The following is a 26593-nucleotide window of genomic DNA, read 5'->3' on the forward strand; positions in this document are numbered from 1 at the left end:
GTCCAAATTCATGCAAGGCCAACTTATAAATCTGTTTCCTTCTGTAATCTGTGTGTGTGTGTGTGTGTGTGTGTGTGTGTGTGTGTGTGTGTGTGTGTGTGTGTGTGTGTGTGTGTGTGTGTGTGTGTGTGTGTGTGTGTGTGTGTGTGTGTTTCACGCGTGAATGTGTAGCATATTTTTCATTATTTTTAAATCGGGATTAGATTGTTAAGTATAATAAACTTACCACTTTCTTGTTTAAACTCAAGAAAATCTGTCCGCTTGGTTCTTTCACGATCACAGTAAAGGAAAAAGGTAAAACACTCACAGAGGTGGTCAGCACAACCACAGTTTAAAAGGAATAAATAAAAACAAGAAACGTTGGAAATACTCAGCAGGTCTGGCAGCATCTGTGGAGAGAGAAGCAGAGTTGACGTTTCAGGTCAGTAACCCTTCTTCAGAACCTGCTCTGAAGGTTCTGATGAAGGGTCACTGACCTGAAACGTTAACTCTGCTTCTCTCTCCACAGATGCTGCCAGACCTGCTGAGTATTTCCAGCATTTCTTGTTTTTATTTCAGATTTCCAGCATCCGAAGTATTTTGCTTTTATTAAAAGGAATAAACCCTGTCGCTGTCAAATAAGAGGAAGAGCAAGAGGGGTGACTGTGACTCCCCCACCCCCCTTCACTTGGCCATAACAGTATTGAGCAGTATTTGTCAGACTTGAGGTATCAAACATCCAAAATATCCCAGTAAAAATGAAATGAAAGCTTGTATGCACAAAATGAACAAAGAACAAAGAAAGTTACAGCACAGGAACAGGCCCTTCGGCCCTCCAAGCCTACGTCGATCCAAATCCTCTGTCTAAACCTGTCGCCTATTTTCTAAGGGTCTGTATCTCTTTACTTCCTGCCCATTCATGTATCTGTCTAGATACATCTTAAAAGACGCTATCGTGCCTGCGTCTACCACCTCCGCTGGCAATGCGTTCCAGGCACCCACCACCCTCTGCGTAAAGAACTTTCCACGCATATCCCCCCTAAACTTTTCCCCTTTCACTTTGAACTTGTGTCCCCTTGTAATTGAATCCCCCACTCTGGGAAAAAGCTTCTTGCTATCCACCCTGTCTATACCTCTCATGATTTTGTACACCTCTATCAGGTCCCCCCTCAGCCTCCGCCTTTCTAATGAAAATAATCCTAATCTACTCGACCTCTCTTCATAGCTAGCGCCCTCCATACCAGGCAACATCCTGGTGAACCTCCTCTGCACCCTCTCCAAAGCATCCACATCCTTTTGGTAATGTGGCGACCAGAACTGCACGCAGTATTCCAAATGTGGCCGAACCAAAGTCTTATACAACTGTAACATGACCTGCCAACTCTTGTACTCAATACCCCGTCCGATGAAGGAAAGCATGCCGTATGCCTTCTTGACCACTCTATTGACCTGCGTTGCCACCTTCAGGGAACAATGGACCTGAACACCAAAATCTCTGTACATCAGTTTTCCCCAGGACTTTTCCATTTACTGTATAGTTCACTCTTGAATTGGATCTTCCAAAATGCATCACCTCACATTTGCCCTGATTGAACTCCATCTGCCATTTCTCTGCCCAACTCTCCAGTCTATCTATATTCTGCTGTATTCTCTGACAGTCCCCTTCACTATCTGCTACTCCACCAATCTTAGTGTCGTCTGCAAACTTGCTAATCAGACCACCTATACTTTCCTCCAAATCATTTATGTATATCGCAAACAACAGTGGTCCCAGCACGGATCCCTGTGGAACACCACTGGTCACACATCTCCATTTTGAGAAACTCCCTTCCACTGCTACTCTCTGTCTCCTGTTGCCCAGCCAGTTCTTTATCCATCTAGCTAGTACACCTTGGACCCCATGCGCCTTCACTTTCTCCATCAGCCTACCATGGGGAACCTTATCAAACGCCTTACTGAAGTCCATGTATATGACATCTACAGCCCTTCCCTCATCAATCAACTTTGTCACTTCCTCAAAGAATTCTATTAAGTTGGTAAGACATGACCTTCCCTGCACAAAACCATGTTGCCCATCACTGATGAGCCCATTTTCTTCCAAATGGGAATAGATCCTATCCCTCAGTATCTTCTCCAGCAGCTTCCCTACCACTGACGTCAGGCTCACCGGTCTATAATTACCTGGATTATCCCTGCTACCCTTCTTAAACAAGGGGACAACATTAGCAATTCTCCAGTCCTCCGGGACCTCACCCGTGTTTAAGGATGTTGCAAAGATATCTGTTAAGATCCCAGCTATTTCCTCTCTCGCTTCCCTCAGTAACCTGGGATAGATCCCATCCGGACCTGGGGACTTGTCCGCCTTAATGCCTTTTAGAATACCCAACACTTCCTCCCTCCTTATGCCGACTTGACCTAGAGTAATCAAACATCTGTCCCTAACCTCAACATCCGTCATGTCCCTCTCCTCGGTGAATGCAAAGTACTCGTTTAGAATCTCACCCATTTTCTCTGACTCCACGCATAACTTTCCTCCTTTGTCCTTGAGTGGGCCAATCCTTTCTCTAGTTACCCTCTTGCTCCTTATATATGAATAAAAGGCTTTGGGATTTTCCTTAACCCTGTTTGCTAAAGATATTTTATGACCCCTTTTAGCCCTCTTAATTCCTCGTTTCAGATTGCGCCTACAATCCCGATATTCTTCCAAAGCTTCGTCTTTCTTCAGCCGTCTCGACCTTATGTATGCTTCCTTTTTCCTCTGAGCGAGTCTCACAATTTCACCTGTCATCCATGGTTCCCTAATCTTGCCATTTCTACACCTCTTTTTCTCAGGAACATGTCTCTCCTGCACGCTAATCAACCTCTCTTTAAAAGCCTCCCACATATCAAATGTGGATTTACCTTCAAACAGCTGCTCCCAATCTACATTCCCCAGATCCTGCCGAATTTTGGTATAGTTGACCTTCCCCCAATTTAGCACTCTTCCTTTAGGACCACTCTCGTCTTTGTCCATGAGTATTCTAAAACTTACGGAATTGTGATCACTATTCCCAAAGTAGTCCCCTACTGAAACGTCAACCACCTGACCCGGCTCATTCCCCAACACCAGGTCCAGTATGGCCCCTTCCCAAGTTGGACTATTTACATACTGCTCTAGAAAACCCTCCTGGATGCTCCTTACAAATTCTGCTCCATCTATACCTCTAACACTAACTGAATCCCAGTCAATGTTGGGAAAATTAAAATCTCCTATCACCACCACCCTGTTGCTCCTACATCTTTCCATAATCTGTTTACATATTTGTACCTCTATCTCACGCTCGCTGTTGGGAGGCCTGTAGTACAGCCCCAACATTGTTACCGCACCCTTCCTATTTCTGAGTTCTGCCCATATTGCCTCACAGCTCGAGTCCTCCATAGTGCCTTCCTTCAGCACAGCTGTGATATCCTCTTTGACCAGTAATGCAACTCCTTCACCCCTTTTACCTCCCTCTCTATCCCGCCTGAAGCATCGGTATCCTGGGATACTTAGTTGCCAATCCTGCCCTTCCCTTACCCAAGTCTCAGTAATAGCAATAACATCATACTCCCAGGTACTAATCCAAGCCCTAAGTTCATCTGCCTTACCTACTACACTTATTGCATTAAAACAAATACACCTCAGACCACCAGTCCCTTTGCTTTCATCATCTGCTCCCTGCCTATTCTTTCCCTTAGTCACGCTGACTTCATTATCTAGTTCCTTACAGGCTTTAGTTACTCCCTCCTTACTCTCCACTGACCTCATTTGGTTCCCATCCCCCTGCCACATTAGTTTAAACCCTCCCCAACAGCGTTAGCAAAAGCACCCCCAAGGACATTCGTTCCAGTCCGGCCCAGGTGTAGACCGTCCAATTTGTAATAGTCCCACCTCCCCCAATGTCCCAAAAATCTGAACCCCTCCCTCCTGCACCATCTCTCAAGCCACGCATTCATCCTGACTATTCTTTCATTTCTACTCTGACTATCACGTGGCACTGGTAGCAATCCTGAGATTACTACCTCTGAGGTCCTACTTTTTAACTTAGCTCCTAACTCCCTAAATTCTGCTTGTAGGACCTCATCCCGTTTTTTACCTATATCATTGGTGCCTACGTGCACAACGACAACTGGCTGTTCACCCTCCCCCTTCAGAATGTTCTGCAGCCGATCTGAGACATCCCTGACCCGTGCACCTGGGAGGCAACATACCATTCGGGAGTCTCGTTTTTGACCACAGAACCGCCTATCTACTCCCCTTACAATCGAATCCCCTATGACTATAGCCCTTCCACTCTTTTTCCCGCCCTTCTGAACAGCAGAGCCAGCCACGGTGCCATGAACCTGGCTCCTGCTGCCTTCCCCTGGTGAGCCATCTCCCTCAACAGTATCCAAAACGGTATACCTGTTGTGGAGGGAGATGACCGCAGGGGACACCTGCGCTGCCTTCCTGCTCTTTCTCTGCCTTTTGGTCACCCATTCCCTTTCTCCCTCAGCAATCCTAATCTGCGGTGTGACCAATTCGCTAAACGTGCTATCCACTACCTCCTCAGCATCGCGGATGCTCCAAAGTGAGTCCATCCGCAGCTCCAGAGCCGTCATGCGGTCTAACAAGAGCTGCAGCTGGACACACTTCCTGCACGTGAAGGAGTCAGGGGCATCAAATGCTTTTCATGTTAAAGAATTTGCATTTATATCGTGCCTTTTATGTTTTCTGGAAGTCAAAATTAATTACTTCGTAGTGCGACAACTGCTGTTACACTTGCAAATGTGCCAGCATTTGTACACAGCAAAATCCCACAAACAGCAAGTAAAATATCCAGATATTCTGCTTTTGGTGGTTTGGGTTGAAGGATGAATGTTTGTCAAGCACTAGTGGAACACCGTACTTTTTTTCAAAAACTTTAAGGTGTGATCATTTCAAATTATTATTTCACTGCAAATGCAAAAGCCAAAATATGCTCCTCCACAAATTTGCTGTTCTTTTATGTAAGCTAAGAAGTCTCCTGTGACAAGTTTAAGGGTCAAGGTTAAACCTGTGTCTGCTGGAGAACATGAAATTGTTTTTGAAATGAGTGAATTGAACATGTCTAATTTATGATGAATTGTGTTTGTAGAGTTCTGAAGGATCAGGTTTTTATAGGAGGTATAATCCTATTCTGTTTTAAAATTTCACTGAGGCCCTCTTTAAGACCTACCTCTTTGACCAAGCTTTTAGTCATCTCTCCTATTATCTCCTTCTTTGGCTCAGTGTCAGTTTTTGTCTAATCACTTCAGGAGTTCTTCTGTCACGTGCCTTGTGACCTTTTTCTACTTTAAAGGTACTATATAAATGTACTTTGTTCTCCTGAATTTTATGCATTTAGTGCATAATTCTTTCTTCAAAATTAATATATCTCTGGCTAAACCTGTTAGTTGCTGTGGAAAGTGGTGCTGGAACGGTGGCTAAAAATCTTTTCTTGGTTCCCAGTCCATCCATTCACATTGGTTTGACCCTTGTTCACATTTCCTATTTCACTGGTGCCCAGCCTGTTAATGAAATAAGTCGATCCAATCAGATAGTTGTTATTGGTTGAGTCTCAGTTACAAACTAAACTAATTGGTTGACAGCCCTGTTGATGAAACAGATTAAGTACTGCATTCAATTCTGCTCACAAGGAAACATTCAATTCCTAAAAGTGTTGCTAAGAAAGACTAGAAGGTTATGCCCCATTGTCGGAGGACTAAATTGTGATAAGTTAAAAAAATCTTGGACTCCAGCCTTGAAAGGAAGTGAAAGAGGGAGGACCTTATAGAGGTATATAAGAAATTTTTTAAAACTTCACAAAATTGTTCCAGTGCAGAAGAAGGCCATTCAGCCCATCGTGCCTGGACCGGCTCTCTAAAAGAGCAATTCACTCTACAAGCAACTTGTAGAATGGAAAAGGTAATTCTGAAGCTGTATTTCAGATTTAGGCAGAAGGACAGGGGATATAAGTAGAAAATAGAAAAAGGCAAGTTCAGGACTGATAAACGAGCAGCACTTCTTATTACAAGGTGTTAATCAGTACCTGAAATGGCCTTCCATGGATGGTAGTAGAGGAACGTGGGAACACGTGTAGGCCATTGAGCCTTTGAGCCTGCTCTGCTGTTCAATCAGATCATGGCCACTCTGTACCTCAATTCCATCCATCGGCCTTTGATCCATATCTCTTGATACCCTTCACCTAACAAAAACCTATCTCAGACTTGCAAGTTTCAGTTGTCCTAGCATCCCATCGCCTTTTAGGGGAGAGAAATCCTAATTTCCATTACCCTTAATGTGAAAAAGTACTTTTGATTTCACTCCTAAATGGCCTGGCTGTAATTTTAATATTGTGCCCCCTTGTTCTGGGTTCCCTTACCAGAGAAAATAGTTCCTCTGTATCTACATTATTGAATCCATTTATCATTTTAAACACCTTAATTAGATCACCTTCTAAACTCAAGGGAGTGCAAACTTATTTCAACGAAAACCTTGAAATTATTAAAGAGGCAGTGAGTCTGGGGGAGGTGGTGTGTGTGGGAGGTGAACTAAACAGGCGAAATGGCCTCCTTTATAACTGATCTTTGTGAGCACACCAGACTAGACGCAAAAATTACCCTACAGATACACAATCACTTGTTCGTTGCAAATTCTGCAGACAAAAAAAAACTGCGTAGATTGATGTACTTATTGAGCAGAAATATAAGGTAGCAAACGTATACAAATGTTAGACTAGGATTGTTGTGCTGCTTATAACAGTGCCTAGGATGCATTACAAATTTCTAAACTGCTGAATCCTATATTGTGGTCATATAATGCCTTTTGATCTTATGTTTCACTTCCCCCACTGTTGTTTATTTTACAGTAATTTAAACTCGAACGGGTTTAAAATTGTAATTACATATCATTAAAATGAATATTTTTACTTGCAGGAAGACATAATAATAACGAGACAGATGGGTTTCATTCAACTGAACATAGAAACATAGGAGCAGGAGTAGGCCTTTCAGCGCTTTGAGCCTGCTCCACCATTCAGTACAATCATGGCTGATCATCCAGACTCAGTAACCTGTTCCCACATTCTCCCCGTATCCCTTGATCCCATTAGCCCTAAGAACTATATCTAACTCTTTATTGACTATATTTAGTGATTTGGCCTCAACTGCTTTCCGTGGTAGAAAATTCCACAGGTTCACCACTCTCTGGGTGAAGAAATCTCGCCTCATCTCAGTCCTAAATTTTTTTTTTTATTCATTCATGGGATTTGGGCGTTGCTGGCCAGGCCAGCATTTATTGCCCATCCCTAATTGCCCTTGAGAAGGTGGTGGTGAGCTGCCTTCTTGAACCGCTGCAGTCCATTTTGGGGTAGGTACACCCACAGTGCTGTTAGGAAGAGAGTTCCAGGATTTTGACCCAGCGATAGTGAAGGAACGGCGATATAGTTCCAAGTCAGGATGGTGTGTGACTTGGAGGGGAACTTGCAGGTGGTGGTGTTCCCATGCATTTGCTGCCCTTGTCCTTCTAGTTGGTAGAGGTTGTGGGTTTGGAAGGTGCTGTCTAAGGAGCCTTGGTGCATTGCTGCAGTGCATCTTGTAGATGGTACACACTGCTGCCACTGTGTGTCGGTGGTGGAGGGAGTGAATGTTTGTAGGTGGGGTGCCAATCAAGCAGGCTGGTTTGTCCTGGATGGTGTCGAGCTTCTTGGCTTACTCCTTATCCTTGGACTGTAACCCCTGGTCCTGAGTGGTTAACTGCCTTGTACTTTTGCTGTGTCGTATAGCCAATTCTCAATCTGAGCTGGCAACAAACAGTTTGCCCTTATTAATAATGAGCATTTCTTAACCAATTTTCTGTCATAACCTTTCAATGGGAGTGAGAAGGCTCACTGAACGCCTCTATGTGGAATCAACATTGAAATTGAGCAGCCTGTTTAGCAGTGCACAGAATTAAAAGGAAGTAGGTGGATGACGGAGGCCTTGCATCTATGTAGTGCCTTTCATGTTCTCAGGATGTCAAGAAGCAGTTCTGAAGTGCAAACACTCTTATTTAGCCAGCACAATAGCTAATTTGCACACAGCACAATCCCAAAAACAACAAATGAAATGACTGAGCAGCTAATTTTTTTTTGTGTGGTATTGGTTGAGGGAGGAATTCTGGTTAGAACACCAGCAGAACTTAATCTCTTTGAAGAGTGTCATGGGATATTTTACATTTACTTAAACTGGCGATTGTGGACTCGGTTTTACAGCTCATCATCGTACTGCCACGAACTGTGAGAAGTTGCTAATGTCACCTGTTGCAGCCTGAAAGGAGCCCGTTGCATAAAAGTTAAGGGTGACCATGATCTTGACAGTCAGAGGCAGTGCTGTCCATACCTTGGTTTGAGACTGTTGTTTGTGGCTGCAACAGCTGACATAGCTTGATAATAACCACTTTGATAAAGCAAAGGCACCTCATACATTGCTCCTCAGTCAGGTTGAGGTAGGAGAATTCCTCCCTGAAGGCCCTTGGTGGATATGGCCTCCTGTCAAGTGCCTTCCTCCTCCCTTGTCTGGAAGCTTGTCCTGCTTTGTAATGTCCTCCTTGGTATTCCCAATCATGTTCCATTCCCAAAGGCATCCCTAACAGACCACCCATCTTTGGAGCCTGACAGTTTGTGGAGCAAACCACAAAAGCAGCCAAACCTCTCTTTATGCAGAACCTTGAAGAATGCTAGAGCTCAGGAAAAAATGCCTAGAAGTCAAACTGTAGCCTGAAGGAATAAACCAGCAGCTCACCATAAGCACTACAAAATCTTTTTAAAATCTCGCTGGTGATGTTGCCTTCATTCTTGTTGGCATCACGTTGTGCTGATCGAGGTGAGCAGATGGCTGTCAAATTGCTGGAACAGTCCAAAATGTCGAGCATATCCTGCACGAAGCACATGACCCTTATCTACATAATTTTCGAACTGCTTTAAATCCTGCCTGTGTACAGTGCTAATGCAAGCACCACCTCCTGCACCAAAATGGCGAGTTGTGCACTTCCGCTCAGAAGTGTGCCCATGAATCCTGCCCATCATTTTGGGTCCTTAAAGGGCCAGGAGGCGCCTGAAAAATGGAAGGTACATAGCCAACAAATGTAAACAGATCTTAACGCAAGAATGGAAAATTTACTATTTATATTAATGACTAAGAGGAAGAGACAGAGTGTAGTGTATCCAGATTTGCGGACTATACAAAAATAGGTGGGAAGGCATGTTGTGATGATGACACAAAATCTACAAAAGGATATAGATAGGTTAAGTGAGTGGGCAAAAACTTGGCAGATGGTGTTCAGTGTGGGAAACTGTGAGGTTATCCACTTTGGTAGGAAGAATAAAAAGGCAGATTATTATTTAGATGGAGAAAGACTACAAAATACTGCAGTACAGAGGGATCTGGGTGTTCTTGTGCATGAAACACAAAAGGTTAGCATGCAGGTGCAGCAAGTAATTAGGAAGGCAAATGGAATTTTGGCCTTTATTGCTGGAGTTTAAAAATAGGGAAGTCTTGTTACAACTGTACAGGGTGCTGGTGAGGCCATACCTGGAGTACTGCGTACAGTTTTGATCCCCATATTTAAAGAAGGATATACTATCATTGGAGGCAGTTCAGAAAAGGTTCACTAGGCTGATTCCTGGGATGAAGGGGTTTTTTAGTTTAGAGATACAGCCCTAGTCTTATCAAGAACGGCTAAACAGGTTAGGTCTTTATTCATTGGAGTTGAGAAGAATAAGAGGTGCTCTTAGAGAAACATATAAGATTTTAAGGGGGCTTGACAGGGTAGATGTTGAGATGTTTCCACTAGTGGGGGAATCTCGAACTAGGGGACATAGTTACAGAATAACTGGGAACACATTTAAAACTGAGATCCGAAGGAATTTCTTCTCTTAGAGGGTGGTGAATCTCTGGAATTCTCTACCTCAGAGAGTTGTGGAGGCTGGGTCACTAAATGTATTTAAGGACAAGGTAGATAGATTTTTGAAATCTTGGAGTCGAGGGTTAGGTGGAGCAGGCCCAAAAGAGGAGTTGAGGCCTGGGACAGATCAGCTGTGATCTTATTGAATGGCAGGGCAGGCTTAAGGGGCTGAATGGCCTACTCCTGCTCCTATTTCTTATGTTCATATGTCAAGTAAAAACAGAAAATGCTGGAAATACTCGGCAGCATCTGTGGAGAGAGAAACAGTTAATGTTTCAGATTTCCAGCATCTGCAGTATTTTGCTCTTGCCACAGAAATGTCACTTTGACTTCATAATATAAATTCTTGCACAGCAGCAAAAAGCACAATGTGGTGGCTATTGTATCAGAATCAGAAATAAAAAAGTTAGCTAAGTATCAATCATAGCATAAAATAATGTGAACATCGCAGTACATAGCGATGCTTTTAGATTGCAATTGTGGTCTTGAGACCCATAAATTCAAAATCCAGGTTATGCAGCAGTGGAGTACTGAGAGACACATGTGGTTCTCCTTTAGTGTAAATGACCTGGTATTCAGGGAACCAACAGCATTGTGGGACCACAAATCTGCACTTGCTTGTTCCTGTAAAGTAAAAGCAGAAAGTCAGTACTCTGAAGCATAATCAGCAGCACACAGTAGATTCTAAAAGTGTTACAGAGACTGGCTGAAAATGGTAGAATAGGGGATCATGCTTCATATCACACTCAGTCAGCTGCAATAGTTTTACAGGCAAGTGCAAAAGTATCTTGTGTCGTATTTTTCTCGTAGCAGAGTAATCTCTTAGGCAGAAGGTCATTGATTCATCTAGCCTACCCTTCCAAGCCTTACCATGAGTATAGAATAATGTATCCCTTTTCCAAACAACTCATCAAATCTTTTTTTTAAAACATGTCATGGTTTATTTGTTCCATCACCCCCTCTATAGTCTGGTCCACAATTCTATTGCCCTCTTACTAAAAACAGGTTGGCTACATTTCCGATTTTCCTTTTCATTCCTTAAACTGTATCTCTTAGGGCTGGATTTACCAAGCCTTCAACGTCGGGCTCTGTGGCGGGGGGTGGCCAGAAGATGGTTCCAGCAGCAGTCCGCCATGGAGGCCAACTCTGGGAGGCTCGTACCGGCGGAGGCAAGGCTCCGTGGCGGCCCCCCAACCGCTGGGCGACAGGACCTGGATTTAAATATTTAAATTAATGACATGCATAAATTTAAATAAACTTACCTTGAATCTTCTGGGCCCACCGCGATCTTCAGCGTGGCGGCCGGCATTGTCGCGCCTTCAATTCCCTGACCGGGGAAAGCTGGCGTGACACTGGAGTTAAACTTTGTGCGGTCTGTGGGGGGGTGAAGGTCAGATTTAAAAACTAAGTGTTTTTCGGGGGGGGGGGAAGTGGCAAATAGTTAATGTAATTGATATTGGGGGTGGGAAAGGGGCGTTAGAAATTTATTTGATACATTTTGGGGGTGTAACGTTAAAACTTTAAATATGGTGCCAGCGCCTGCAGACAGGCAGATGACGTCATTGCCGGCGACGGACACCCAGCCGCCTCCATCCCAAAAGCGGTGGCTTTATGGCGGCAGGCCGCCATTTTCTGAGCTTGCCGCCGGGCTCTTAAAATCTAGCCCTTAATACTTGAATCCTGTACCCAACAAAAGAATATTCCTGCAACCAAATTCTCCACACCCGAGGAGTTCCCCTAAAGTGCATGAGGCTCGGTTTGAAAACCTTCGTCAGTATCAGTAATTTGAGAATCATAGTGGCATTTCTGCACCGATAACTTTTTTTGTGAATTTAATTTCATCAAATACATTCATCAAATAGATAGTATAGTCCGAGAAACTGATTGAGGTGTTAAATGGGCGGCAAGTCAGCCAACATGGCAGGCAGCCTGCACGCACATATGGCGCACTAGATGTGCAGCGTCTGCCATTATGGTAAAGGTAGAAAACAAAGCATCCAGGGCCCTTGCTTGGAAACAGATGATCTACAATTTGCATACCAGTTGGACCTGTAAAACCGATCTGGCTAGAATGCAGTTGGCAGCAGACTGGCACGTGGTCTATGCACAGCCTAACCAGCAATCCCTTTGGGGTCTTCCAGAGGCCGTCACTAAAAAGGCAAATTTGTTTTTCAAAAAAACTTAGCTGAATTTGGAGCCGAAGATCATCCATTGCTAGCTATCACTCCGCCCCATCCCGATCACCTTCCCTGCACTCACCAAATTGCTTCCCCCCATCACTCCATACACTCCCAGGATCTACCTGAGCACCACGTTCAGCACTGCAACAGTCCTAAAATCCAGTGGCGATTTACCGGTGAGCTGCACGGGGATGCCCATCAGGTATGCACAGCTCACTTAAATGAGGCCCAATATTGGGTGTGCCAGTTCTGGTGCACGGATTGCCCTCCATGCCCAGCTCGTTTCCGGAGCAAAATAATTTATAGACTAGGATCATATGTATCCAATTCTACATAATAAAATTTAGCATAAAAAATAGTAAAGCCATTCTTGCTGTTTCTTGCACTAAGTGTATTCCAATTCTTGCAAAATGTTAACTGAATTTGCACAAAGCACCAAAGAAAAACAAGGTTAATTTTTCCAAAGCAGGAACAGATGAAAATAAAAAGAAAATCTGCCAGACTCAGTCTGATCGAAACTTTCATCACCAAGATGATGAAACGTTCATAAGGAAACATATCTGAGCCAGGAAAACATGAGATAAATCATGATGAACTCTGGTTAGATGCTTTAGCAAAACTGCAGGGCCCCAAGCCACAATCCCCAGCTTCACCTGAATGCTCCTGTCGCCTTCACTTTCCGAGATGAAGTGAGGTGTCTTATTACATCTGTAAATAGCTTCATTGTCATTCACGACAGATGGCCTCAATTTTACCTGCTGTCATGCAAATGATTCACCTAATCTACCCAACCCTCCAAAAGAAAGGGTGCATTCCTTATTAATATGGTGCTCAGGCTTCAGTATACTGTAAAGTGATCACTGTACACAGCTGGCTTTAAATCAACATTGGCTTTTATTTTATTTTGGCGCTCATCCACTTCAGATTGCAGGTTCCCCGTGCTTATATTTTTCAAACTGCCTCCTTTATCCTGATGGAAGAGTCACAGATCCATTTTATCCTAGGCCAAGAATTCTGCTATGGAATATTAGCAACCCAGACCTGATGTTGAAAAATATGTCTTTCATCACAATTAGGAAATAACTAGTCATTTTTGCTGCAACATCCAACACTGTCTCCCTCCTTCAACAGAGTTTTGTCATCATCACATTGCCACTGGCGAATCAGATAAATGGGGCAGTGACAATGCTGAAGCACAATAGTGAGCTTAATGAAAAGGATTAGCAAAGCAGTGATGTGCACAACACTTTAAAAGTTATAAAAAGTCAGGCAACACTCACAGGAAATGCAGCATCTTTACCTGTGAGCAGGATTTGTTAACTACTAATTGCAAAACACTACTGGTAAATGTGATAAAAGTGCCATTAAACATTTGTTTATTTACAGTGCAGTGTTGTCTTGGATAAAAATTTAGGCTGAGCCATGACCCGTATAGGAGCCTGAAGGTCTGCAGGCTGAGTGGAATAGAACAAATTAGACCCCAACAGCTTTATAGTGCAGGAAAAGGCCATTCAGCCCAATGCACAGGTCTGCCCTGTATTTTCCTCTGCTTCAACTATGGATCCAATTTTTTCTTAAAACATTTCATGCTATAATAGCCTTCAGTGTAAACAAATTCTCCTGACACCTCTGTTCACTGTTTTAGTGGCCATCTTTATATGTGAATAAATTATGCTAATAATGATTCTTCAATATTTCTTTGGCCTCCTTGTCTCGAGAGACAATGGGTAAGCGCCTGGAGGTGGTCAGTGGTGTGTGGAGCAGCGTCTGGAGTGGCTATAAAGGCCAATTCTAGAGTGACAGGCTCTTCCACAGGTGCTGCAGAAAAATGTGTTTGTCGGGGCTGTTACACAGTTGGCTCTCCCCTTGCGCTTCTGTCTTTTTTCCTGCCAACTGCTCAGTCTCTTTGACTCGCCACACTTTAGCCCCGCCTTTATGGCTGCCCGCCAGCTCTGGCGAGCAGTGGCAACTGACTCCCACGACTTGTGATCAATGTCACAGGATTTCATGTCACGTTTGCAGACGTCTTTAAAGCGGAGAAATGGACGGCCGATGGGTCTGATACCAGTGGCGAGCTCGCTGTACAATGTGTCTTTGGGGATCCTGCCATCTTCCATGCGGCACACATGGCCAAGCCATCTCAAGCGCCACTGACTCAGTAGTGTGTATAAGCTGGGGATGTTGGCCGCCTTGAGGACTTCTGTGTTGGAGATACGGTCCTGCCATCTGATGCCAAGTATTCTCCGGAGGCAGTGAAGATGGAATGAATTGAGACGTCGCTCTTGGCTGACATACGTTGTCCAGGCCTCGCTGCCATAGAGCAAGGTACTGAGGACACAGGCTTGATACACTCGGACTTTTGTGTTCCGTGTCAGTGCACCATTTTCCCACACTCTCTTGGCCAGTCTGGACATAGCAGTGGAAGCCTTTCCCATGCGCTTGTTGATTTCTGCATCCAGAGACAGGTTACTGGTGATAGTTGAGCCTAGGTAGGTGAACTCTTGAACCACTTCCAGAGTGTGGTCGCCAATATTGATGGATGGAGCATTTCTGACGTCCTGTCCCATGATGTTCATTTTCTTGAGGCTGATGGTTAGGCCAAATTCGTTGCAGGCAGCCGCAAACCTGTCGATGAGACTCTGCAGACACTCTTCAGTGTGAGATGTTAAAGCAGCATCGTCAGCAAAGAGGAGTTCCCTGATGAGGACTTTCCGTACTTTGGACTTCGCTCTTAGACGGGCAAGGTTGAACAACCTGCCCCCTAATCTTGTGTGGAGGAAAATTCCTTCTTCTGAAGACTTGAACGCATGTGAGAGCAGCAGGGAGAAAAAAATCCCAAAAAGTGTGGGTGCGAGAACTGAGCCCTATTTCACGCCACTTAGGATTGGAAAGGGGTCAGATGAGGTGCCGCTATGTTGAATTGTGCCTTTCGTATTGTCATGGAATGAGGTGATGATACTTAGTAGCTTTGGTGGACATCCAATCTTTTCTAGTAGTCTGAAGAGACCACGTCTGCTGACGAGGTCAAAGGCTTTGGTGAGATCAATGAAAGAAATGTAGAGGGGCATCAGTTGTTCGCGGCATTTCTCCTGTATCTGACGAAGGGAGAACAGCATGTCAATGGTCGATCTCTCTGCACGAAAGCCACACTGTGCCTCAGGGTAGACGTGCTCGACCAGCTTCTGGAGCCTGTTTAAAGCGACTCGAGCAAAGACTTTCCCCACTATGCTGAGCAGGGAGATTCCACGGCAGTTGTTGCAGTCACCGCGGTCACCTTTGTTTTTATAGAGGGTGATGATGTTGGCATCGCGCATGTCCTGAGGTACTGCTCCCTCGTCCCAGCACAGGCAAAGCAGTTCATGTAGTGCTGAGACTATAGCAGGCTTGGCACTCTTGATTATTTCAGGGATAATGCTGTCCTTCCCAGGGGCTTTTTGGCTGGCTAGAGAATCAATGGCATCACTGAGTTCCGATTTTGTTGGCTGTCCGTCCAGCTCATCCATGACTGGTAGAGGCTGGGTTGCATTGAGGGCAGTCTCAGTGACAACATTTTCCCTGGAGTACAGTTCTAGGTAGTGCTCAACCCAGCGGTCCATTTGCTTGCGTTGGTCAGTGATTATGTCCCCTGATTTAGATTTGAGGGGGCGATCTTCTTGATGGTTGGCCCAAAAGCTCTCTTAATGCCATCATACATTCCTCTGATGTTTCCGGTGTCTGAGGCCAGCTGAATATGACTGCATAGGTGTTGCCAGTAATCATTTGCGCAGCGCCTGGCTGTTCTTTGTGCAGCGCTTCTGGCTGCTTTAAGCGCTACGGATGTTAACTCGCTAGGGGCTTTCTTGTCGTTCAACAGTGCAATGCGCTTAGCGGCTATGACAGGTTCCAGCTCTTCAGTATGAGATTGAAACCAGTCTGCATTCTTCTTCGCACGTTTGCCGTAGGTGGTCAAAGCTGACTCATAGATGGCGTATATACAACTGTATTTTCAGTGGTTTGTAGTCCCACACTTGTTCCTTTAGCAGTCCACGTCCAACGCTTTGCGATTCTTCCTCTAAACTCCACTGCCTTTTCACCTCCCTCTTCTCCTTTAAGATCCTATTTAAAAGGCACCTGTGATAAAATTCTTGGTTGTCTCTTCCACACCCCACCTTTCTTTGGCTTGATCTCCATTTTTTATCGGATTATGGCTCTGTTAAGTACTTTGGGATAATTTTGCTAGATTAAACAGAACTTGCTGTTGTTGCAGTAGTATAAATTGAACATTCCAAATGATATTTCTGGCCCCCTACCTCTTTTTTCCAGTTATTGTTTGATTTTACTTCAAAAGCAAGATGTACAGATAAGTAAACCCGATAACGTCCAGTGGCATAGCTATACTCTGCTCATATTAATTTCCTAATTTAAATGCATTTTTGTATGATTTTTCACCAACACCAGAGCTGCACAAAGTAGCAGGAAATCCCCTCAAAATCAACCTGGCTATGCCTCTTGCATTTACTTACGGTGTTAAGCTGCATTTCTCTTTGTTAATTTTAGACCTGTCATTCCTTCAGTATTTTGCTGGAATCTGTGGAATTTCAACTTCTCCTCCTGATTTTTAAACATTGGAAACAAAACCTCCATTATTTTAAAACTTTTGCAAACTGCAAAAGGTAAACAGAGAAGGGGAAAACTCTAATTAATGCTGACCTGACTTTTCTCCAGTAAGACTGTCTCCAATTATGCTATAATATTGTAACTCTCTACGGTATAACAAGCATGAAAATGTGCTCCAAATGTAACATTGTGCCCGAGCAAAGAACAGAGTGCTAATCCCCGACTCACTTTGTGATTGAAGTGCCTATGGTTCAGTTTCCAGGATTTTATTGCACACCAGCCGACAAGTAGATCTTTTTGGGGAATAAATTAAACTATCATATACTTTCCATTTGTACAGCAATATATAATGAATGTGAAGCACTGTAAAGCAGGTGAAACTATTCACAAATGTCAGGGTATTGAAAAATGTGAATTAAGTGCACAATTTAACAAATGATTAGAGTGTATAAAACTTCTGGGTGAGGTATGCTCAGCTAGTTTTGGGGATGTATTTGTATAAATGTTGAGCCTGTTCAATTATATCAAAATATGAAAGCACTGGGTGACTAATGCACATCTGTAATTTGGAATGTTTTCTTAATGTGTATTTATCTACCTTTTGCCTTATTTCTGCTATGGGAAATCAATGGTGGTATGTCAGATTGAATTGGTGCCAGAGGTTGGCTGTAACGAAGAATAATAGCATATCGGTGCACAAGAGAACAATGCCGTCCTGACATCAGAGGTGCAAACTTATAGATTGAGCTGAATGTTGCAATGTCACAACATGTAGTTTACAGCAGTATATCATCGCAGGAGGTTGGTAGCAACTTCTGTGAAAATAAAACATATATGTTTGTGTCTGGTCAATCCCAAGAGATTGTAATAAAATGGGTGACTTCAGCTGGCCTTTCTGATAGCAATCACAGTTAGAGAGCTTTTATAGAAAGGGGCTTGAATCACTCAAGCATATTTTTGTAATCTTCTATTAATGTTCAGTGCCTAGCTCTGTCAGTAAGCATGTGTTATCAATAAAAAAAAAATTAGCAAGAACATCTGACTTGTAATAGACAATTTATTCTTCCGAACTGTCCCAGAGACATTGCCAAACGCTTCCCGCCACCCCACCCAAAATTACTCCAATACCTATCCTCTGCTGAAGGTAGTGTTTCATGCGAGGGTACTACACCAATGGTAGAAGCAGACATCAGTCCAACATCTTGCTCAAGTCCCTCATTGTTCATATGTGCATTTGGTCAGGAGTAGCAGCAGTGTAGACAACTGTGGAGAAATCACTACTGAGCCTGATCCTGCCTTTGCCCAGCATCTACACACACATGCTTGCAGCAGAGGTAGCTGGATGGCAGTTGTGAATGAGAACGCTAGCCGTTTTCATCCTGCGCTTATACCCAGCCGAGTCCAAGCAGCTAAAACCTATACTACCAAAATCAGTTAACTTATTACAGACCACAAGAGTTTGAATGTGGGAGTGTAGCTGTTCTGTATGAATGTTATTTTGGTTCTAGTTTAGTTACACTGCTTTCATTGATCTTTATTATGGTGCAGTTGAGAGGAGGGAGATACAGAATAGGTGTACAGGATTCATTTACTAGTTTTTCATATGTGAGATTCATGTGCCGGTGTTCCAACATTTATTGCTGGAACCACTCAGCAGGTCTGGCAGCATCTGTGGAAAGAGAAGCAGAGTTAACGTTTCGGGTCAGTGACCCTTCATCGGAACTGACAAATATTAGAAAAGTCACAGGTTATAAGCAAGTGAGGTGGGGGTGGGGCAAGAGATAACAAAGGAGGTCTAGATTGGACCAGGCCACATAGCTGACCAAAAGGTCACGGAGCAAAGGCAAACAATATGTTAATGGTGTGTAGAAAGACAAAGCATTAGTACAGATTAGGTGTTAATACACTGAATATTGAACAGCACCTAATTAACACCTAATCTGTACTAATGCTTTGTCTTTCAACACACCATTAACATATTGTTTGCCTTTGCTCCGTGACCTTTTGGTCAGCTATGTGGCCTGGTCCAATACAGACCTCCTTTGTTATCTCTTGCCCCACCCCCACCTCACTTGCTTATAACCTGTGACTTTTCTAATATTTGTCAGTTCCGATGAAGGGTCACTGACCCAAAACGTTAACTCTGCTTCTCTTTCCACAGATGCTGCCAGACCTGCTGAGTGGTTCCAGCATTTCTTGTTTTTATTTCAGATTTCCAGCATCCGCAGTATTTTGCTTTTATTCCAACATTTATTGTTCCTTTTCATGCATGATTCATTTTGATGCAAATGCCTCAGTTTATATTGGCACTGCTTTATGAAGTACTTGTTTGAACTGTAGATACTGAGGAGTATGTCTTTTAAGCAGAATAAATAAGGTTTGTATTTTATGCAATAAAGCTAATTGGGTTTATTTCTATATCTGATCCACAGGTGATGTGTCACCCATCAGTATGTCCCCCATCAGTCAGTCACAGTTTATTCCACTTGGAGAAATTCTTTGCTTGGCCATCTCAGCAATGAATGCTTCGAGGAAACCGGTCACACAGGAGGCACTCATGGAGCACTTAGCTACCTGCTTTCCAGGTATGTTTTTAACAAGAAATACTTCACAAAAGGTATTGAGGTTTGCATAAATTCTGAATTTAACAGTAATAACAGGATCTGCCTTTTCTTTTGATGTTAAAGAAGTTCAAAGTGGCATAACCTCACGAATATTTTGGTTAAAGCTATAGATCTAGGAGGTGAATCAGTTAGTAGGGACTAAAGTTTCACCACTGAGGTGGGAAACAGGAGCCAGGTCTGTTTTTGGGTCAGAAATCCACCTCCGGTGGGAAACTGATTGATAATATTTTCATGGGGGTGAGCCCTCTTTTTTTTTTATTTGTTCATGGGATGTGGGCGTCACTGGCTAGGACAGCATTTATTGCCCATCTCTAATTGCTCTTTAGGAGGCGGTGGTAAGCTTCCTTCTTGAACCACTGCAGTCTATGTGGGGTAAGTAAACCCACAGTACTGTTAGGAAGGGAGTTCCTGGATTTTGACCCAGCGGCAATGAAGAAACGGTGATGTAGTTCCAAGTCATGATGGTGAGTGGCTCGGTGGTGTTGCCATGCATCTGCTGCCTTTGTCCTTCTGGGTGGTGGAGGTCGCGGGTTTGGAAGTTGCTGTCTAAGGAGCCTTGGTGTATTGCTGCAGTGCATCTTGTAGATGGTACACACTGCTGCCACTATATGTCGGTGGTGGAGGGAGTGAATGTTTCTGGATGGGGTGACAATCAAGTGGCTGCTTTGTCCTGGATGGTGTCGCACTTCTTGAGTGTTGTTGGAGCTGCACCCGTCCAGGCAAGTGGAGAGTATTCCATCACACTCCTGACTTGTGCCTTGTAGATGGTGGACAGGCTTTTGGGGAGTCAGGAGGTGAGTTACTCGCCTCGGTATTCCTAGCCTTGACCTGTTCTTGTAGCCACGGTATTTATATGACCACTCCAGTTCAGTTTCTGGTCAATGGTAACCCCCAGAATGTGAATAGTGGGGGATTCAGCGATCGTAATGCCATTGAATGTCAAAGGGAGATGGTTAGATTCTCTCTTTTTTGAGATAGTCATTGCCTGGCACTTGTGTGGCGTGAATGTTACTTGCCACTTATCAGCCCAAGCCTGGATATTGTCCAGGTCTTGCTGCATTTCTACATGGTCTGCTTCAGTTTCTGAGGAGTCGCAAATGGTGCTGAACATTGTGCAATCATCAGCGAACATCCCCACTTCTGACCTTATGATTGAAGGAAGATCAATGATGAAGCAGCTGAAGATGGTTGGGCCTAGGACACTACCCTGAGGAACTCCTGCAGTGATGTCCTGGAGCTGAGATGATTGACCTCCAATGACACAACCATCTTCCTTTTAGTTTAGTTTAGTTTAGAGATACAGCACTGAAACAGGCCCTTCGGCCCATCGAGTCTGTGCCGACCATCAACCACCCATTTATACTAATCCTACACTAATTCCATATTCCTACCACATCCCCACCTGTCCCTATATTTCCCTACCACCTACCTATACTAGGGGCAATTTATAATGGCCAATTAACCTATCAACCAGCAAGTCTTTGGCATGTGGGAGGAAACCCACGCAGACACAGGGAGAACTTGCAAACTCCACACAGGCAGTACCCAGAATTGAACCCGGGTCGCTGGAGCTGTGAGGCTGCGGTGCTAACCACTGCGCCACTGTGCCGCCTAGATATGACTCCAACCAGCGGAGAGTTTTCCCCTTGATTCCCATTGACTCCAGTTTTGTGAGGGCTCCTTGATATCAAGGGCAGTCACTCTCACCTCACCTCTGGGGTTCAGCTCTTTTGTCCATGTTTTTTTTCCAAGCGTGTAATGAGGTCAGGAGCTGAGTAGCCCTGGCGGTACCCAAACTAAGCGTCACTGAGCAGGTTATTGCTAAGCAAGTGCCGCTTGATGGCACTGTCGCCGACACCTTCCATCTCTTTACTGATGATTGGGGCTAGACTGATGAAGCAGTAATTGGCCGGTTTGCATTTGTCCTACTTTTTGTATATAGGACATACCTGGGCAATTTTCCACATTGCCGGGTTCATGCTAATATTGTAGCTGTACTGAAATAGCTTGGCTAAAATCAGGCAAGTTCTGGAGCACAGGTCTTCAGTACTGTTGCCAGAATGATGTCAGAGCCTTTAGCCTTTGCAGTGTCCAGTGTCTTCAGTCATTTCTTGATATCATATAGAGTGAATTGAATTGTCTGAAGACTGGCATCTGTGAAGCTGGGGACATCAGCACGAGGCCAAGATGGATCATCCACTCAGTACTTCTGACTGAAGATTGTCGCAAATGCTTCAGCCTTATGTTTTGCGCTCTCCCCTCATCGAATTGGTTTTATGGCCATCATTAGAGTCATAGAGTTATACAGCACAGAAACAGGCCCTTCGGCCCATCGTGTCTGTGCCGGCCATCAAGCACCTAACTATTCTAATCCCATTTTCCAGCATTTGGCCTGTAGGTTTGTATGCTATGGTGTTTCAAGTGCTCATCTAAATACTTCTTAAATGTTGTGAGGGTTCCTGCCTCTACCACCCCTTCAGGCAGTGCATTCCAGATTCCAACCACCCTCTGGGTGAAAAAAGTTAATCTCAAATCCTTCTAAACATCCTGCCTCTTACTTTGAATCTATGCCCCCTGATTATTGACCCCTCCGCTAAGGGAAAAAGTTTCTTCCTATCTAACTTGTCAATGCCCCTCATAATTTTGTATACCTCAATCAGGTCCCCCCCCTCAGCCTTCTCTGCTCTAAGGAAATCATCCCTAGGCTTTTCAGTCTCTCTTCATAGCTGAAATGCTCCAGCCCAGGCAATATCCTGGTGAATCTCCTCTGCACCCTCTCCAGTGCAATCACATCCTTCCTATAGTGTGGTGCCCAGAACTGTACACAGTAGTCCAGCTGTGGCCTAACTAGCATTTTATACAGCGCCATCATCACCTCCCTGCTCTTATATTCTATGCCTCGGCTAATAAAGGCAAGTATCCCATATGCCTTCCTAACCACCTTATCTAGCTGTACCGCTGCCTTCTGTGATCTATCACCAAAGACTTGCAAGTTGATAGGTAAATTGGCCATTGTAAATTGCCCCTAGTGTAGGTAGGTGGTAGGGAATATGAGATTAATGTAGGAGGGGATGTGGCAGGGAATATGGGATTAATGTAGGATTAGTATAAATGGGTGGCTGATAGTCGGCACAGACTCGGTGGGCCGAAGGGCCTGTTTCAGTGCTGTATCTCTCTAACTCTAACTCTATGGACAAGTACACCAAGGTCCCTCTGACCCTCTGTACTTCCTAGGGTCCTACCATCCATTGTATATTACCTTGCCTTGTTAGTCCTCCCAAAATGCATCACCTCACACTTCTTAGACTAGCTTTTAATTCCAGATTTTTATTAATTAAATTCAAATTCCACCTTCTGCTGGGTGGGATTCGAACCCATGTCCCCAGGGCAATACCTTGGGTCTCTGGGTTACCAGTCCAGTGACAATACCACTAAGCCACCACCTCCCCTTAATTGATGTGGAGACGGATTTCCTGTCCGATTAGAGCCTGTGGGGATGGGAACAGAGGCGGGTCTGTTGAAGTTTGGACTCACTTAGACTCCCCACGGAAGCCATCACTGAGGCTGCTGGTTGTCCTGAGGGAGAGCTCTGCCTTCCACTGCACCCAGAGGGATGTCATGGGGGAGCCGGAGGCCTGGCACCCGTGGCAAGGCAGACCTTCACTTCATGAATGCTGACCTGGACCTAATGCTAGAGGCCATAACGGAGAGGAAGGAGGTCCTCTTCTGAAAGGTGGCACGAGGAGGCCATCTCATCATGCGGCAGGGGCACCTCTCTGTTCCTTGCCATCTCCCTCTGCCTCCAATTCCTGCTTCTCTGTTACCTCCTGCTCCTGCTCCTCTCCCCTTTGAGCTGTCTGCTTCCAGGGACTCACCTTCCTCAAGATCCACACCTCTCTGGAGGGCCATGTTATGGACAGTGCAGTAGACCACCACCACAATGAACAAAATCCTTGCAGGAAGGTATTGGAGGGTACCACCGGAATCGCATCTTCAGAAGCCTGATGGCCTGCGCAATGGTTGTCCTACTGAGCAGATGGCCTTGGTGCTATCGCCTCTGTGCTTCTGTCTGGGGCTCCCTTAGAGGGGTCAGTCGCCATCTCTTCCAGGGATTTCTCTTGTCCCCTTGGGGGTTTGAGGCAACCTGGACGGGCGGAGGATGAAGGAGTCATGGCAGCTGTGAGGAAAGCAAACACACACATGGAGGAAGCTCTTCTTGTGGTTGCAGACCAGTTGGATGTTGAGGGAGTGGAAGCACTTCCTGTTGATGGATCTGACTGGTTGGTCGCTGGGTGCCTTGATGGCCACAAAATTGCAACCGATGATACCCTGCACCTGCGAGAATCCAGCAATGGAGGCAAAAATCAATGTCCTCTGTGCCTGTGAGGCTCTGTCTGTTGTTAAATGAAAGTGCTGGCCAGCTCTGGCAAGGAGAGCATCAGTGACCAGCAAGATGCATGGTGTGCAGATGTTTTTCAGATGCCACTAAGCTCCATAGCTGATCCTTGGAAGGAGCCAGAAGCGAAGCAGTTCAAGGCCGCAGTGACTTTGATGGCCACTGGCGGGGCATGATGACCAGTACTGCGAGATCGTCGGCGACGAGGGCATAGAATCTGTCATCATCTGCCTGGTCAGTCGCAGTCTCCTGCGGCACTGGTTCTCGATCATCTTCAGGTAGCTCTGTCTTCGGCAGTCGATCCTGTTTTGAGGATTTGGCCTCTGTTGCCTTCCTGCCCCTCTTTCCTCTTCCATGCCCTCCTGATGCTCAAGCTTCTACCCTTCCGGTGGAGGGTGCTGCCCTTCATTGCCACTGGGCGCAAAATCTGACAGTCATGCCCCCATTGCCAGCTGGAGCCTTGGCCCCTGCTCTTCTACCCCTGCAATACCAGGGGGTGCCAATCCCGTTCAAAGCTCGGGAGTCAAGTCTCCACCCTCTGTAAGGCTCTTAAAAAGGGGGTCTCACTTCCCTCTGAGGTCCTGACCCCACACTGAGGATCAATCGCATGAAAAAGACTTTGGATACAATTTCCACTTTTTGTGAAACACCTTTATTAACTCACCAAGCAATAGAGTCATGGAGTCGTACAGCATAGAAACAGGCCCTTCGGCCCACCGCATCCATGCCGACCATAATGCCTATCTATACTAATCCCGCCTGCCTGCATTAATTCCATATCCCTCTATGCCTTGCTCATTCAAGTACCTGTCCAGATGCCACTTAAATGTCGCTACTGTTCCTGCCTCCACCACCTCCTCAGGCAGCTCATTCCAGATACCCACTATTCTTTGTGTGAAAAATGTACCCCTTTGATCCCCTTTAAACCTCCTCCCTCTCACCTTAAATCTATGCCCTCTAGTTTTAGTCACCCCTACCATGGGAAACAGACTCTGGCTATCTACCCTATTGATGCCTCTCATAATTTTATATACCTCTATCATGTCCCCTCTCAGCCTCCTTCGCTCCAGGGAAAACAGAACCAGCCTACCCAATCTCTCTTTATAACTCAAGCCCTCCAAACCAGGCAACATCCTTGTGAATCTTTTCTGCACCCTCTCGAGCTTAATGACATCTTTCCTGTAGTGCGGCGACCAGAACTGCACACAGCACTCCAAATGCGGCCTAACCAACGTCATGTACAACTGTAACATGCCATCCCAACTCTTGTACTCAATGCCTCGGCCAGTGAAGGCAAGCATGCCATATGCCTACTTCACCACCCTGTCTACCTGTGTTGCCTCTTTCAGGGAACTATGTACTTGCACCCCAAGGGCTCTCTGCTCAACAACACTCCCCAGGGCCCTGCCATTCACTGTATATGTCATGCCCTGGTTTAACTTCCCAAAATGCATCACTTCACACTTGTCTGCGTTTAAATTCCATTTGCCAATCCCTTGCCCACTTTCCCAGTTGATCTATATCCTGTTGTAACCTTAGACAACATTTTTCACTGTCCACTATACCACCAATTTTGGTGTCATCTGCAAACTTACTAATCATGCCCCTTACATTCACATCCAAGTCATTAATATATATGACAAACAACAGAGGACCCAGCACTGATCCCTGTGGCACACCACTGGTCACCGGCCTCCAATCTGAAAAATAACCCTCCACGACCACCCTCTGCCTCCTATCACCAAGCCAATTTTCTATCCAATTTGATAGCTCACCCTGGATCCCATGTGTTCGAATCTTCTGGACCAGCCTACCATGCGGGACCTTGTCAAAGGCCTTGCTAAAGTCTATGTAGACAACGTCCATCACCCTGCCCTCGTCAATCCTCTTGGTCACCTCCTCAAAAAACTCAATCAAATTCGTGAGACATGATTTCCCACGCACAAAGTCATGCTGACTATCCCTAATCAGACCATGCCTTTCCAGATGCATATCAATTCTGTCTCTCAGAATCCCTTCCAATAACTTTCCCACCACTGATGAAAGGCTCACCGGCCTGTAGTTCCCTAGCTTGCTGCCCTTCTTAAATAAAGGCTGTCCTCCAGTCTTCCGGTACCTCACCCATGGCTAACGATGATACAAAAATCTCTGCCAGGGCCCCAGCAATCTCCTCCCTTGCTTACCATAGCATCCTTGGATACACCTGGTCAGGCCCTGGGGATTTATCCACCTTAATGCACTTCAAATCCTTCAACACCTCCTCCTTTGTAATGTTGATATGCTCCCTCCCTTGAACTCACTAGCTTCCATGACCTTCTCCACGGTAAATACGGACGGGAAATATTCATTTAAGACCTCGCCCATTTCCGGTGGCTCCACACATAGATTACCACACTGATCTTTAAGGGGATCTACTCTCTCCCTAGCTACCCTTTTACTCTTCATATACTTATAGAATCTTTTAGGATTCTCCTTTATCTTATCTGCAGGGAAATCTCATGGCCCCTTTTTGCCCTCCTAATTTCCTTCTTAAGTGTAGTCCTACATCCTCTATACTCCTTGAGGGACTCGCTCGATCCCAGCTGCCTATACCTGGCATATGCCTCCTTCTTTGTCCTGACCAGACCCTCAATATCCCTCGTCAACCAAGGTTCCCTAAACTTGCCAGCCTTGCCCTTCCATCTAACAGGAACATTCCGGCCCTGAATTCTTCCTATCTCACTTTTAAAAGCCTCCCACTTGCCAGACGTCCCTTTACCTGTAAACAGCCTCTCCCATTCAACCTTTGAGAGTTCCTGTCTGATGCCTTCGAAATTAGCCTTCCCCCAATTTAGGACTTTAACCTGAGGACCAGTCC

General features: G+C 45.0%; 1 protein-coding gene across 5 annotated transcripts in view; it reads left to right on the forward strand.

The window, feature by feature from the left end:
* LOC137368970 (storkhead-box protein 2-like) overlaps positions 1-26593 on the forward strand; it is a 385342-nt gene that overhangs the window by 339133 nt on the left and 19616 nt on the right. For all 5 annotated transcript variants that reach the window (XM_068029376.1, XM_068029378.1, XM_068029377.1 and 2 more), the window contains exon 2: positions 19149-19301. In XM_068029376.1, coding sequence (XP_067885477.1) covers positions 19149-19301 — 153 coding nt within the window. The remainder of the gene's footprint in view (positions 1-19148; positions 19302-26593) is intronic.

Source organism: Heterodontus francisci, chromosome 4, assembly GCF_036365525.1.
Source record: "Heterodontus francisci isolate sHetFra1 chromosome 4, sHetFra1.hap1, whole genome shotgun sequence".
NCBI lineage: Eukaryota > Metazoa > Chordata > Chondrichthyes > Heterodontiformes > Heterodontidae > Heterodontus > Heterodontus francisci.